Below are 15,495 nucleotides of genomic sequence, written 5' to 3' on the forward strand. Positions count from 1 at the left end.
TCACAGGTGGGCATGTGGGCAGAATGCCAATGTACATAAGATAAAGATAAATAAATTATTTTAAAAAAATAAATAAAATAAATTGTATATGAAAATTTTAGATTTATATTCTTTCATATGCATGGATGTTTTTGCATGCATGTATGTCTGTACACTGCGTTTATGAGGTTTCTGAATCTCAGAAGAGGACACTGTATTTCCTGGAATTAGAGATAGAGATGATTGTGAGCCACCATGTGGTTGCTGAGAACTGAACCCTGGTCCTCTGGAAGAACAGCCAGTGCTCTTATCAGCTGAGTCATCTCTCTAGCCTCTAAAAGAACTTTTAAATCACAAACTACTGGGGCTGAAGAGATGGCTCAGAGAATAAGAGTGCTTGCTGCTCTTCCAGAGTTTGTTGGATCCAAGTTTGGTTCCCAGCCCCTATATTGGGTGCCTCACATCCATCTATAACTCCAGTTTCGGGAGGTCCTGCACCCCATTCTGGCCTCTGTACCCACTACACTCCTGTGCATAAAGAATCACTCATACACACATAATTTAAAAGCAAAAATAGCAAGGCGTGGTGAGACACACCTTCAATCCTAGCACCTGAGAAGCAGAGGCAGAGGCAGGCAGATCTCTGTGAGTTTGAGACAGACCTGGTCTACAGAGGAACGACAACAAAAAAGCAAAGAAAAAAAAACCTAAAAATACACAAAATAAAATAAAAACCACAAGGTAAGCCGGCACACAGTATAGATGAAAGCGTGTTCGCTGTCGGCAATCAGACGCAAATCAAAACCACAGAGGAGGGAGGGTATCACTCCTCAGACAGAGGGACCACAGGAGAAGAAAGCAAGAGAGCTGCTGAGGATGCAGAGGAAGGGGAACTCCACAGTGGGGAAAATGCAAATGTGCAGGGCTTTTATGGAAAATAGAAGGAAGGTTCCTCAAAACACTAAAAATAGCATTAACATATGACCCTGCTATCCTACACTGCATACATGAGCAACAAATCTTAAATTGCTGTGACAAGGAGATCTCTCAACGTCCACGTCTGTTTGTGTTTGTTCCTAAAATGCATTTAATGCTACTGTATGTGTGTATGATGCTGGGGCTGGGGCTTAGTGGGAAGGGTGCTTGCCTAACAAGCAGGAGGCCCTGGACTCCAGCCTCAGCACCGCATAACACAGCAGAGTGCCACAAGACAGCCATGTCAACACTGGGGAGGTGGAGGCAGGAGGATCAGGGCTTCATGTCTGAACCCAGCTACATAGTAGGTTTCAGGCTAGCCTGGGCTACAGGAAATCAGTCTCAAAATAAATAATAATAAATGCAGAAAGTACAACAAAAGCCAGAAACACATTTAGCCCAATAATTAAATTCTCCAGGGTCTGAGCCACTAGTGTGTCGTGCCTCTTGTTTCGTTGTAGTGGTTGTCGTCCCCCCCTTTGGTTGTGTGTGTATGTGTGTGGTTGGGTTTGGGAGTTTTGTTTTGTGTTGTTTGGGACAGAGTCTCATTGTGTAGCCCTGGCCTGGAGCTCACTATGTAGACCAAGGTGTCCTGAATGCAAGATCTACCTGCCTCTGCCTAGGACTTCTCTTGTGTCTTTGATCACAAGACTCCTTTTAATATTAGAATCAATAATGCTGGTTCTTGAATTCTCATCTTGTGCCAGGAATTCCACCCCTTTGTATTCCTCACTCACTAAAGTTTCAGAATGTCGCCATTATCCAGGTGGTGAAAAGGAAGTTGGCTCAGAGACCACTGTCCAAGTTCCAAGTTCTGTCCAGACTTCATAGTGGACGGCCGGGAGCCAGGTGTGAGTTCTCAGCGCCCCCTGAAGGTTAAGTGTGGAACAGAGACCAAACCATCACCTTGATCATTTAGATTATTTTTGGAGAGGTTCTTAGTGAGGTGATAAAGATCTGTTCATCAAGTGACTTTTTTCCAGTCCCTGGGGAGTCCTAGAATGTGTGAGAGGGGGTAGGATCCTGGATTGGATGTGTGTGGAGAGATACAGAACTGACGGGAGGAATTCCAGAGGAAAATATTGTCCCCTGGAGAATCTAAATAGGCCAAAGAAGTACTGAAAGCTTTCTGCCAGGAGTCTTTCATTTAAAGCATCAAACACGCTTAGAAAGAGGAGGCTGGAGGATCTCAAATTCAAGGTTACATACTGAAGTCCTGTCCCAACAAATAAGAAAAATCCACAGGGGCCAGAGAGATGGCTCAGCTGGTAGAGGGCTTGCCTAATATTCACAAAGCTCTTGAACTCCAGCACCAAATAAACGGGCACGGAGGCACACACCAACAATCCCAAGGCTCTGGAACTGAAGGCAGCCAGAACCAAATGTTCAAGGCTATCCTGAACTACACAGGGTTTAAGGCCAGCTGAGTCTGACTCCTCACACACCAGAAAGAGAGAACAGAGAAAATTAGATTCAGACAAGCACGTGAGCAGAGGCTGAGGGAGGCAGACTCTGAACTCAAGGTCAGCCTTGGGTACATAGAGAAGCCTTGTTTAAAAAGAAGAGGAGGAGGAGGAGGAGGGCTTTTGACAGGGCTCAGCAGATTAGGTGGCTTGCCACCAAACCAGACGACCTGAGTTCAATTCACAAGGTGGAAGGGAACCTCCAACTCTCTGTCCTCTTCCTTAAACACACACACAAATATAAATTAGGCTGCGTGTGGTGTCAAATGCCTAATCACAGCATTCGGGAGGCAGAGGCAGGAAGATCTCTGTGAGTTCGAAGCCAGCCTTGTCTGCAAAGGAGTTCAGGACAGCCAGCGATATTTCACAGAGAAAACCTGTATAAAACAACAACAAAAAAGAAGTACATATATATCAAAAAAGCAAAGAATAGAAGCCAGATGTTGTGGCACACACCTTTTTATTTTATTTTTTCCTTAATTTTCCAGACAGGGTTTCACTCTGACTGTCCTGGAATTCACTTTGTAGACCAGACAGGCTTCAAACCCACAGAGACCCACCTGCCTCTGCCTTCCGAGTGCAAGGATTAAAGGGAGGCAGGCCTACCACTGTCCGGCCTGGCATACAACTTTAATTTCAGCACTCCGGAGGCGGAATCAGGTGACTCTCTGTTCAGTTCGAGGCCACCCTGGCTACGCAGCGAGTTCCAGGCTGTTCAATAGTGAGACCCTGACTATAAAAGACCAAAAAAGAAAAAAAAAAAAATCACAACAATAACGGTAAAGGAAAAGAAAGACGCCGAAAATAAAAAAGTTGTAGGCAAAATAAGGAGAGCAGCCGGGGGCTTGTCCAGTGTCAATGAAAAAAATTAATGCTGCCGGGCATGGTGGCGCAAGCCTGTAGCCCCAGAACTCTGGGAGGCTGAGGCAGGCGGATCTCTGCAAGTTCGAGGACAACCTGGTTTACAAAGCGAGGGCAGGACAGCCAAGGCTACACAGAAAAACTCTTGTCTCGTAAAAACAAAACAAACAAACAAAAAAGGCTAATGCTTATTGGCCAGGTACTGGCTAAAGCGAAAGCTCATCTCCGGGCTGGAGCAACTTCACCGGCTCGCGCTCTGCTCCCTGGGGGCGGGGCTTCCTGCCGTTAAGCGGCGCTCACAAGCCTCAGCAGGCTTTGCGTTCTGGCGCGGAGGGCCGAGGAGTCGTTTTCGTGACATGCGGCGTCGCACGTGTGGCGTCATCAGTCATCGCCGCAAGCGTCCGCAGACGCCGCGACCTCCCGGGTTGCGGGGTTTGATCCGAGATGCTCCGATTGTACCGGGCCGCTTTGCAGGCCTGTCTTCGACCCTCTGGCTCCCGGGTAAGGGCACCGAACTGAGGTCAGGGTAGGGTCGGAGGTCAAAAGTTGAGACCTTGCGGGAGCATCTCTAGTCCCTGCCTGTCGTTTTCCAGGCCCTTAACTCGCTAGCAGAAGACGCGGCGCGGCCGGACGAGTTTTCGGAGCCGGGAGATAATAGCCCAGGTGACAGCCGGGATTATACCTTGGCACAAAGTTGGGGAGGATGGCACGGAAGGTGTTGACTTTTGATCCTGACCCTTGAGAGCTCCTTCCCCACCCCTCAAGGTCTCCTAAATCCGGTGTTGCGGAAGTGTGAGCGCCGGATCCCAGCGCACCCACGCCCGGTGCAGGCCTGGGTCGAGTCTCTGCGAGGCTTCGAGCAGGAGCGCGTCGGCCTGGCGGAGCTGCACCCCGATGTGTTTGCCACGGCGCCCCGGTGAGTGGGAGGACCTTGCCTCGGATTCTCTACGTGGAAGTTTCCCCACTGCAGGGCGGGAGGGCGAAGGACACAGCCCTGCTACCACCCTGGCCTATTACAGCCTGCCTTGCTCTGTTGTGCTTGGGTCCCCGTTTTGTCAGAACTCAAGAAGTCGGTTGATGACCAAGTTGGTTGATGATTAATCTAGCACGCAGGGAATTCTCAAGAATTCATCAGGGCTGCGGATGTGCACAGTTAGAGGGCCTGCCTAGCACGCACCAGGCCCTGGTTCCCTTCCACTGTCAACACAAAGGTCGTGGTGACACCCACACCTCTAACCCAGCACTGTGGAGGTGGAGACAGGAGCATCAAGAAATTAATGGTCAAGGTTGCATTGTGAGTTTCAGGCCAGCCTGTGCTGGTTTGTGGCGACACCATAAGTAAAAAATAAAAATACTGTTAACATGAACTATCTTTTTCAAAAACGACTGCTAAGAAGGCCAGACTAGTTGGCATGTGCCTGTAGTAACAGTCCTGAAAAGGCTGAAACAGGATCTCAGCACCCATATGGCTGCTCACAACCATCTGAACTGCGGTTCTGTAGGCACTGATGCCCTCTTCCGGCTTTAGAGACACCAGGCAAACATGTGATGCACATATATACTTATATATGCAGGCAGAGCACACAAATACATAAAAAGTTTTGGGTTTTTTGGTTATTTGAGACAAGATTTCAGCGTTTATCCATGGCTGTCATTTGCAGATATGTCCCTGTCATGTAGACCAAGATGGCCTTGAACTTAGAGATCCTCCTGCTTCCGCCTCCCATGTGCTGGTATTAAAGGTGTTAATCCATGCCAGGATGCAACTTTCTTCTTGCCATTTCCATAATGAACTTCGGGTTTTTGTTTGAGTGCATGTGTCACAGTGAGGGGACAACTTGCAGGAGCTCAGTTTCTCTTTTCACTGTGTGGGTGTGGCTTGGCTACAAGTGCCCCACCCACTGAGCCATGTCATTCGCCCACAGGATTGCTTTCATTCGACATACTGCCCCACACAGTTGGCACGAGTAGCATTTGGCCACTGTTTACCTGAAACACATTTGGTGTTGAATACTGAAATGACAAAACGCATAGACATATCAGGCTAAATATATTATAAAGGGCTGGGGAGACAGCGCCGTGCGTAAAGTATCTGCCACATGAAAATGAGTCCCTGAGTTTGGATCCCAAAACCCATGTAAAGGCACGTGTGGTGGAGTGTATCTGTAATGCTAGCACTCCTGCATGGACATGGGAGGCGAAGACAGGAGAGTCCCTAGAAGCCCCAAGGCCAGCTAGTGTGACAGTAGCATCAGCAGGAAAGAGACCCTGTCTCAAATAAGGTAGAAATCAAAGACCAGCACCCAGGGTTGTCCATGTAATGCCAGTCATTTTCACTTGTATTTCTGGGTTCTGTATTATCTGTTGCTTTTGTTTACTCAAAAAATATTGAGACTTTTGTGTGTACAAATGTTTGCCGAATGTGTGTGCCACATGTGTGCAGTACCCTCAGAGGCCAGAAGAGGGAAGATGGCAGAAATGCAGGAAAACAAGCTGTGAGCTATGGATTCTGGGAATTAAACCTGAGCCTCTACAAGAGCAGCAAGTACTCTTGACCACTGAGCCATCTCTCTAGACCCCCTCTCCTCACACACACACACACACACACACACCTACCTACCTCTTGAGTACTTTGAGCTTGAACCTGCAGGAACCAGCCAAGAACATTTCAGTGAGAGAGAGAAAGAGAGAGAGAGAGCAAGTACAAAGGTCCTGATGTTCAACTCCACACTTTGGTTTTTAGAGGTGGAGTCTTAGCGTAAATGACAGGTAGACCTTTAATTTTCCATCCTCCTGCCTCCACCTCCTGCGTGCCAGGAGGTCAGGCACAGGGACCAACCTTGGCCAGCTGGACCCCGTAGTACAGAGACCTGCTTGAGTCGAGGTGGTGTCAGCTGTGGTCTTCCTCCTTTGGGGGGAGAGCCAGGTTTGCTTTACTGGGATGCAGGTGTGGGAGAGTTTGAGCTGGCTGTCCCTCTCAGGGCTCCCTTCCCTTTTCCAGGCTGGACATTCTGCACCAGGTTGCCATCTGGCAGAGGAACTTCAAGAGAATCGTGAGTGCCCTGAGTAGCATGGCAGAGTGTCCCAGTGGGCTCAGAGGGCTCTGAGTGTGCTCTCTGGAAAGAACCCAGCTCAAGCCTTGTCTGCCTGGACCAGTCAGTCACCCTTCGGGTCATAGTTCAGCACCCATCACTGTAGGTATTGTGTTAGGGAGCTGCAGCTCCCCAGATCCCTGCCCTGAGGACTCACAGTCTAGTGGGAGAGGTGGCTGAAAATCAGTAGTGAGACCGGGCACACAGCACTGGGAGCATTCTCCCAGGGACAGGCACTTAGTGAACATGCACTGGGTGATGAGCCCAGGGCCTCAGTGGCCCGGCAGCTGCCCTGTTAATAAGCCAGCAACACCCCACTTGGGGATTTCTACTGCTTAGCCATGCTCCAGCCACAAAGGGACATTTAACTTATTCTGTCTATAGGTCCGACTTAGCTAGCTGACAAGGTAGAGCAACTAGAGTAGAGATTAATAGGGACAGCGTGTGTTAAGGCTCTGTGCGGGTCATAGTTCAGCACCCATCACTGTAGGTATTGTGTTAGGGAGCTGTAGCTCCCCAGATATCTGCCCTGAGGACTCACAGTCTATTGGGAGAGGTGGCTGAAAATCAGTAGTGAGACTGAGCACACAGCACTGGGAGCATTCTCCCAGGGACAGGCACTTAGTGAAAGACCACACAGAGCCTAGCATTACCATTTAGTCAGTGAGAGCAGAGCCAAGAACATTCAAGAGTCAACAAGGAGGCAGGTGGGACGGCTCCTGCCTGTAATTGCAGCACTGTAGAGGCTGAGGGGGAAAATTGAAAGTTCAGTCAGCCTGGGCTATATAGTGAGGCCTTGGTCTCAGCCCAGCAAGGTAGGACTCAGAAATCACAGCTCCTGTGACTGGGACAGCAGAGCCCTGCTTCACAAGGGGGAACTCTGGTCCCTTCACTCTCCCATTGCCTCCCTAAGTGCCCCACACTGTCCCCTGGACAATCTTCACTGCCATTTGTCTGAACCTCACCCCCACACCCTTTGTACCCACAGAGCTATGCTAAGACCAAGACCAGGGCTGAGGTGAGTGGTGGTGGTCGCAAGCCCTGGCAACAGAAAGGCAGTGGCCATGCCCGGCATGGCAGCATCCGTTCCCCCCTGTGGCGGGGAGGTAAGTAGGGCCCGGTTGGAAGGGAGTTCTGTGTAGGTGTTCACTGCCATTGTAGGGGACTCCTGAGTCCCCGGCTTATTGATCCACTGAGGCATTGGCACTGGAGCTCAAGCATGAGAGCCCTGCACCATCAAGGGTGGTTCATGCGGCACCGGATGGAAGCCACATTTCTCTGCACACTAAGCAAGCACTGTCTTTCTTCTTTGAGACTGGGTCTTGCTGTGTGTCCCAGGCTGCTCTTGAATGCTTACTTTTTCTACTTCAGCTTCTTGAACTAGAGTTGGGTGACTACCTTCATGCCTGTCCACAGTCCATGTCTGCCCCACCTCCTGTCCAGTCCTTCTTTGCCCACTCTTCCCATGGTACCTACTGGGATTTTCTGGCCCCTACCAGCTCCCCTGGCTCCTATTCATCACCTGCTCCACCACCTTGTGCCAGCCATCAAGCTGATGTCTGATGTCCTAGAGCAGCAGTGGTCAGCACCTGCTCACAAACCACTGTCCCTGCAGGAGGCATAGCCCACGGTCCCCGGGGCCCTACAAGTTACTACTACATGTTGCCCATGAAGGTGCGGGCACTGGGCCTCAAGGTGGCCCTGACGGTCAAGCTGATGCAGGTATGCTGTAAGTGCCTGGGAGGGAAAATGGCTGCTGGCTGCGGTTGCTGGGCTCTGCACTAGAGTCCAAGGTCCTCCTTTTCTCCACAGGATGACCTACACATTGTGGATTCCCTGGAGCTGCCCACTGCAGACCCCCAGTACCTGACAGAGCTGGCCAAATACCGACGCTGGGGGAGCACTGTGCTTCTCGTAGACTTGTGAGGATGCAGGGCAGGGTGAGGAAGTGGGGGCCAAGTCCCCCTGTCCTGCCAGGCTCACCTCTCAGCCTCATTCTGTTCTAGGACACATGAGGAGATGCCCAAGAACATCGTGGCAGCCACCTCAGGCCTCAAAGCCTTCAACCTGATCCCTGCAGTTGGTGAGTGATAGGTCCAGCCCTTACCCCAGAACCTTGCAACAAACTGGCACCGATCCCACTGTTAATCTTGGGCAGTTCAAACCTAGCACCTCTCACAACATGGTTGAATGGTGTGTCTAAGAATTTATCATTTAGTTGTGATGCTGGGTTGGAAGCCAGGGCCTGGGGCCTCCTGTGCTAGGCTTGGGCTCTGCCCAGAGCCACTCCTCCATCCTTCAGCTGCCCCTTCTGAAGGAAGCACTCCAGGGTCATGTCCATTAAAGTCTGTTCCACATACAACCTGAAGAGGGTGCCCATGAGTCCATAGGTGAGAGCTGATCCTGCTGTCCTCTCCTTTGATTCCTGTCACACTAATTCCAGGTGCTTCTGGTTTCCCAGTGATACAGTTTCTCCACTTGCTAGGTCTTCCTCATTGAAGTGTGACATGGGGTTCACGGGCCCTGGGCAGATGTGAAGGTGGTTAGTTGCTCAGCAACTGATATGGGATCTGAAGACTAGCAGTGTACCCAGAGAAGGGCAAGGGTACGGGCTTAGATAAGATGGGTTGGGGCAGACTCGAGGACAGTGATGCTCTTACCATGTCCTCACATCCCAGGCCTGAATGTGTACAGCATGCTCAAACATCAGACGCTGGTCCTCACCCTGCCCTCCATCGACTTCCTGGAGGACAAGCTACTCTGGCAAGATTCAAGATACACAGCACTCTACCCCTTCCGCCTGCCCTACAATGACTTCCCCTAACCCTGCCCTGGCCACCCACGGGGCTGTCTCCCTCGGCAGCCAGGTTAGTGTACCAGCCATCCTGCAAAAAAAAGCTGTTCCCTGGACATTGCTGGGCCTTTTTGCCACAAGGGGATAACTGCACAGAACCAGGATGAGTACCTGCCTGGGAGCTCTTTTGTTACGTTAAAAGTAAGCCTTATTTTTCACAAGACTGGAATGGAGCTGGTCCCTGCTGTGGGATTCCATCAGCTCTTAGGCTGGACATCCTTGGTACCTCTCCTCCAGGGCGCAGCCTGCTTTGATCTAAACTGCCAGGAGGGATTTCTCCCTGCTGAGGCAGGTGCTGGAGTTTGCTCAGATGCCAAGCCAGCAGCCTGCACTCTCACCTCTCTGAGGTCTGCTACCTGGATGCCAGGCACACCTCCTTATAGCTCCCTTCAGGCCCAGAATCAGACAAGCCAATGGCTTTTGTTCTTGTGATAAATAAACCTGTTTAAAGAGGCCTCTCCAGTATTTTCAGGGTTTTTTGTTGTTATGTTTTTGTTGATGGTGGTAGTGTTGTTTTTTTTTTTCCACACAGGTTTTCTCTGTGTAGCCCAGCTGTCCTAGAACTCCTTCTGGCCTGAAACACAGAGATCCACCTGCCTCTGCCTCCCAAGTGCTGCGATTAAGGAGTGAACCACCCACCACCTTTTAGCTATATTCTCAGTTTTAAAAATGTGGGCTGGGGCTGGAGAGGTGGCTCAGAGGTGAAGAGCACTGGCTGCTCTTCCAGAGGTCTGGAGTTCAGTTCCCAGCAACCACATGGTGGCTCACAACCATCTATACTGAGGTCTTGTGCCCTCTTCTGGCATGCAGGCAGACAAAATGTTGTATGGACAATAAATAAATTAAAAAAAAAAAATGTGGGCTGGAAGACTGGAGTTAAGAGTCTCAGCAGCCACACAGCAGCTCCAGCTTGTAGCCATCTTCAACTACAGTTCCAGAAGTCAGATGCCCTCTTCTGGCCTCTCTGGCACAAAGCACAAACTTGGTGCACAGACATGGCATGTACCCAGAGTACAGAAAACAAATTACTTAAACTTAAAAGGGCGGGCTGGAGAGATAGTTCATAGGTTAAGAGCACAAGCTGTTCTTCCAAAGGGCAGTTCAATTCCCAGCAACCACATGGTGGCTCACAACCATCTATAGTGAGATATGGTGCCCTCTTCTGGTATGTAGGCATACATGAAGGCAGAATACTATATAAATAATAAATCTTAAAAATATTTTTTAAAGGGCTTATGAGAAAAAGTTTCCTGTGGCATTAGGGGTAGAGCCAGGGTCTTGTTACAGATGGGCACTGTAACCCTGAGCTACAACCCCAGCCCCTCCTTGAGTTCTTTGCAGGGGCTGTATCTCCCAAGTACAGAGATTACAGGCATACACAGCTATGTCCGGTTACACATACATAATTTTATTTTTACCAAAGATAACAGAATTATAAGTGAAAAGTGAGGGCTGGAGAGAACCCTCACCAGTTAGGAGCACTGAGTGCCCCTCCAAAGGATCTGGGTTCAATTTCTAGCACCTATGTAGGTGTCAGCTCACAACTGTCTGTAGCTCCAGTTGCAGGGGATCAGACATCCTCACACAGACACACACGCACACACAAGAATCATTTAAGCTGCACAGTGGTGAAACGCACCTTTGATTCCAGCACTCAGGAGGCAGAGGCAGGTAGATCTCCAAGTTTGAGGGCAGCCTGGTCTATAGAGCAAGTTTCAGGACAGACAGGGCCACACAGAGAAACCCTGTCTCGAAAGCTAAGGCAATATTTTTTTTAAGTGAGGAAGATGTGAGGTGGAGGCCCCCAGAGAATGGGCAGGTTTCACAAAGAAAACATCCAGCACTATCTGGCCAAACAAGGACCGAGGCTGACCGGGACAGCTTTCTGTTGCTGTGTGTACAGCTAGGCAGCCTCAGTCACACCCTGCGTCTGCCAGCCCTCTTCTGGCTGAACATATCCACACTGCAACTAGAAAAACAAAAGCCACAAAAGCCGGGTGTGGCACGTGCTCCATGGCAACGCTTTGGAAACAGGCTGGAAAACTGTTATTTTAAGGATAGCCTGAGCTACAAAGTAAGGCCACGCAGGCATGGCTCACTCCTGTCATTCCAACATTGAGGCAGAAGCAGGAGGGAAGGTTGAAAAAGTTACCCTTGGCTACACAGCTTGAAGCCAGTCTGAGCTACCACAGACTTTTTCAAAAACTAAAGAGTGTTCCAGTCCTGGACTCCTCACCCTTGGCGGTTCTTATTTCTTAATAAACTTAAGTTTCCTCTGCTCAGAAATAAACAAGCCAAGTGAACATCTTTAATCCCAACACTCTGGAGGTAGGCACATCTCTGAGTTCAAGGCTAACCTGGCCTACAAGTGTGTCCAGGACAACCTTGCTACAGAAAACAAAAACCCACCAAACAAGGCACTGGAATAAGTCACAGGTGTGCTGATGCTAGCCCAGTCTCTGTTGTGTCTTGGGCGGCTAAAGGTACCCAGCCTAAGTGGAGAGCTGTATAGACACACAGCTAGTTCCGCCCACACTAGAACTTGAAGGAAACAGATCCATCAACACCCACACTGAAAAAAATAAAATAAAAAAGAAGTCAGAACTTGTCCCTCCACACAGAGATCTTCTGCCAACGCCAGGAGGGAAAAGGCATCCTAAGAAAGTGATACTAGGTCTCTAATGTACTTTCTTCTGTTTTGGTTTTTCAAGAAAGGGTTTCTCTCTGTAGTCCTGGCTATCCTGGAATCCCTCTGTAGACCAGGCTTGCCTTGAACTCACGGAGATCCGACTGCCTCTGCCTCCCTGAGTGCGGAGTTTACAGGTGTGCACCCCTACACCCAGCTTCGAATGTAGTTTCAAATTATTGGGATGCAGCCAGACAAGATAGTAAATACACTAGAGAAGTCGAGGCAGGAGGGTTGGGAGTTCAGCCTGGGCTACATATTAAGTCTGAGTTAAAAAAAAAAAAAAAAAAACAAAACAGAGCTGGGCATCCTAGAATGCTCACTTACACCACAGATCGGTCCAGGACAGCCAAGGCTACAGAGAAACCTTGCCTCAAAAACAACAGCAACAAAATACATTCACTCATTAAGCTAAGGGAAATACAAGCAGGGTGTGTCAGTGCATGTCTGTAATCCCAGCTCGTGAGTGTCGGAAGCAGAAGCCGAGGAGTTCCGGGTCATCCTGGGCTACAGACCAAAAGCCTATCTCAAAGTAAATAAATAAAAACTGAGCCGGCTCGGGCTCCAGAAAGGAGGACAAGCCATGTTGACATGATTGGGAAAGCAGGGCAGATTGGGGGAACTACAAGGTATCCCCACCAGAACTCAGAGGGTAACGTCATTCATGGACTAAGTCTGGGAAGGTTCTGATCTACAGAACATCCCTTAGTCTGTGTGAGACCACTTGGCACCAGGGAGGAAGACATGCCCTTCCTGCAGACTGAGGCACAGGGCAGGGGAGGAAACGGCAAAGGAATGCAATTCTAGAAAACGATACTCCGAATTCTGTTGCCTCTTTCCTTCCCACCCCACCCTAGCCAATGACCCTCCAGGATCTCAGGGCTGCACCAAGGGATCATTGTTGACCCTGGCCCCAAACTGCAACAAGTCCAATGGGTCTAGTCTGGGAGGCAGGGTTTCACTGTGTACCAGTTTAGCCTTTTATATAATATATATGTGTGTGTGTGTGTGTGTGTGTGTGTGTGTGTGTGTGTGTGAGTATTCTATCTGCACATACACCTGCATGCCGGAAGAACCACTGATGGTTGTGAACTACTATGTGGTTGCTGGGAATTGAACTCAGGACCTCTGGAAGAACAACCCAGTGCTCTTAACTGCTGCACTCTCTCTCCAAAACCACCACCCTCTTTTCTTTCCTGGAGATGAGTTTCTCTGTGTAGCCCTAGCTGTCTTGGAACTGTCTGCTGGGATTACAGGCATGCACTGCACCTGACTTGATATCTGACTTGATACTGGCCTCCCTGGCATGTGTCTCCCCAGCAGACACATGTCACACACACCTTTAATCCCAGTACTTTCGAGGCTGAGGCAGGTGGATCTCTGAGTTTGAGGTCAGTCAAGGCTACACAGAGAAACCCTGTCTGGAAAAACAAACAAAAAAGAACAGTTGTTCAGTTCCTAGCACCCACATGGTGGCTCACAACTGTCCACAACTGGGAATCTGGTACCCTCACTAGCCTTCATGGGCACCAGCACACACTCAGTGTATGCACACACATAAAGGCAAAATACACACATAGAATCTAATTTTATATTTTATGCTTATGAATGTTTTGCTTGCATGTATCTATGTAGCATCTGTGTGCAGTGCCCATGGAGGCCAGAAGAGGGCATCAGGTCCGCTGGAATTAGACTTACAGATGGTTGTGAACCACCATGTGAGTGGTGGGGATTGAACCCCGGGTCCTCTGGAAGAGCAGTAAGTACTCTTTAACTACTGAGCCATTACTCTAGCCATATACCTATGCATATAACAAAGCCCTGGGAAGGCGGAGGCAGGAGGTTCTCGGTTTCAGGCCAGCTGAGCGACCCATCCAGCCCCCAATTGACGGTTCTCGAAAACAAACTCTCGCGGGGGGCGGGGTGGGGGCGGCCTTAATCGCACTGTGTAGCCGACGCTGACCTCGGCCATCCGGTCTCCTGAGTCGATTCAGGCTGCTGTGTGCTGCTGAGTTTTTCGGTTGAAGTGGAGTTGAGTCCTGCCCATCTCCGCTCCTCTGGGGATCCCGGCAGGATTTTCCACTCTTCGGCTGCGCTCGACGGCGTCCTGAACCCGGGAGGCGCTGCTTAAACAATCGCGCTCTCGCGGCTTGCAAAGGGAACTTGGGGCTGAGGGCTCACACACATCAGGTAGGGACCTCGAGAAAGATCCTCTCCGAGGGTTTCCCCAGACTGCCCTGGGGTCACCCTGAAACTCCAGCACAGTGGTCCCGGGGTCCCCCAGGAACAAAAGGTCCCCGTGGAAATTCCTTAGGAATACCCAGGTTGCGGGGGGCGGGTGAGAGGAGCCGCCCGGGGAGGAAGAGCGCGCGTCGAAGTCCTCTCCCTTCCGCCTCTGCAGCACGACCTCCTGGCCCGGAGCTGGTCTCCACGGCAACTGCTCAGGCTTCCCACAACAGGAAGCTTGGGGCGCGCAAGGTCCCGCAGTGCAAGCTCCCGGGTCTCGGAAGACTAGGGTTTGAGAGCTCTCTTGGCCCGACCTCGGGGTTCAGGGTCTGACTCGGTTTGCCTACTGAAAGCAAAGGTTAAAATAACCGAGCGTGGTAGAGCACAAGGAAGGATCTCGAGTTCAAGGTCATTCTCTATCCCGGAGCGTTTGAGACCCGCCTGGGCTACTTGACCGCCTGGCCTCAAGAAAAGCTACGGATTGAGGGGTCGAGGGGAGAGATGGGAGGGGAGAAGAAAAGGAGGGGGAGGGGAGGAAAGAGAAAGGGGAGGAGGGGACAGGAGACCAGAGCGGGGTTGGGTGGGGGCGGGCACCTCTCGGCCCTCCTCCGTTGCTCTCAGTTTCTCATCCAGCCGGGCAAAGGACAGCGCAGGGCTCCCAGTCACAGGACCAGACTGCTTCCTTTCGGTGGGGCTGTCAAGACGCCCCAGCGGCCAAATCACAAAAGGGGAAGTGAGGCCGCGGGGGCGGGGGACTCGGGGGCGGGAGGAGGGACGCGAGGACGGCGCAGCGCCTCTCTGGCAGGACCCACTGTCGCCGGGCCTGTCCGGGCCTGCTTGCTTCGCTGTTCCGAACAGCCCTAGCGTCGGGTGGACGGAGCGTGGCCCTGGGGAGAGGGGCCCCTTTGAGTGGGTGGCGCCCCCAGCGGTTCCAGGGAGCCTTTACCCCTGGCAAGGGCTTGTCCCGTGGGTTAAGGCGGCCCTGCAGAAGTTTGGGGAGCAGGACTTGATTTCGGATCCCTGCGAAACGCGGAGCCTCAGTTTGTCCCCTCCGGGCAATGGCCGTGCTGATGGCTCAGGGACCCAGCTAACCAATTAATCCGGAGGCGTGAGCCCTGGAGGTCCGGCGCCTTCTTGCCTGGACTCACCTCTGATCGCCGACACCGACCGTATCCCTCACGCGCCCCCCGCCCCCTGCGTGTCATGACTTCAGTTTGGAAATTCCTGGGTCACAGCGGCCGGGGCTAGCGAGGTAGGGCCACCCCTCCAGACCAGGGTAAACTTCATCCGGAAATACCGAAGTCCTCGTTCCGGAGGGGAAGGCGCGAGGTTTCCGGGAAAGTGGCCCCGCCAGCACCG

The 15,495-nt window shown here is 51.1% G+C and overlaps 1 protein-coding gene and 1 long non-coding RNA gene across 2 annotated transcripts; one reads left to right on the plus strand and one right to left on the minus strand.

Moving 5' to 3' along the window:
• Nucleotides 1-3,584: 3,584 nt before the first annotated feature.
• On the plus strand, nucleotides 3,585-9,679 carry Mrpl4 (mitochondrial ribosomal protein L4). The gene is made up of 9 exons (XM_021649211.2): nucleotides 3,585-3,779; nucleotides 3,872-3,941; nucleotides 4,044-4,194; nucleotides 6,280-6,331; nucleotides 7,359-7,476; nucleotides 7,986-8,092; nucleotides 8,183-8,292; nucleotides 8,377-8,453; nucleotides 9,049-9,679. Exons 1-9 carry the CDS (start codon nucleotides 3,723-3,725, stop codon nucleotides 9,192-9,194), a joined length of 888 nt encoding a protein of 295 aa, XP_021504886.2. The 5' UTR covers nucleotides 3,585-3,722; the 3' UTR covers nucleotides 9,195-9,679.
• A 932-nt stretch (nucleotides 9,680-10,611) lies between these two features.
• Nucleotides 10,612-15,412, minus strand: LOC132648505 (uncharacterized). The gene is made up of 2 exons (XR_009586896.1): nucleotides 15,285-15,412; nucleotides 10,612-15,023 (listed from the first exon to the last, which is right to left on the minus strand). It is a non-coding gene; the product is annotated as an uncharacterized LOC132648505 (long non-coding RNA).
• Between the last annotated feature and the right edge of the window lie 83 nt (nucleotides 15,413-15,495).

This window comes from Meriones unguiculatus, chromosome 1 (genome assembly GCF_030254825.1).
Source record: "Meriones unguiculatus strain TT.TT164.6M chromosome 1, Bangor_MerUng_6.1, whole genome shotgun sequence".
NCBI classification, from domain to species: Eukaryota; Metazoa; Chordata; class Mammalia; order Rodentia; family Muridae; genus Meriones; species Meriones unguiculatus.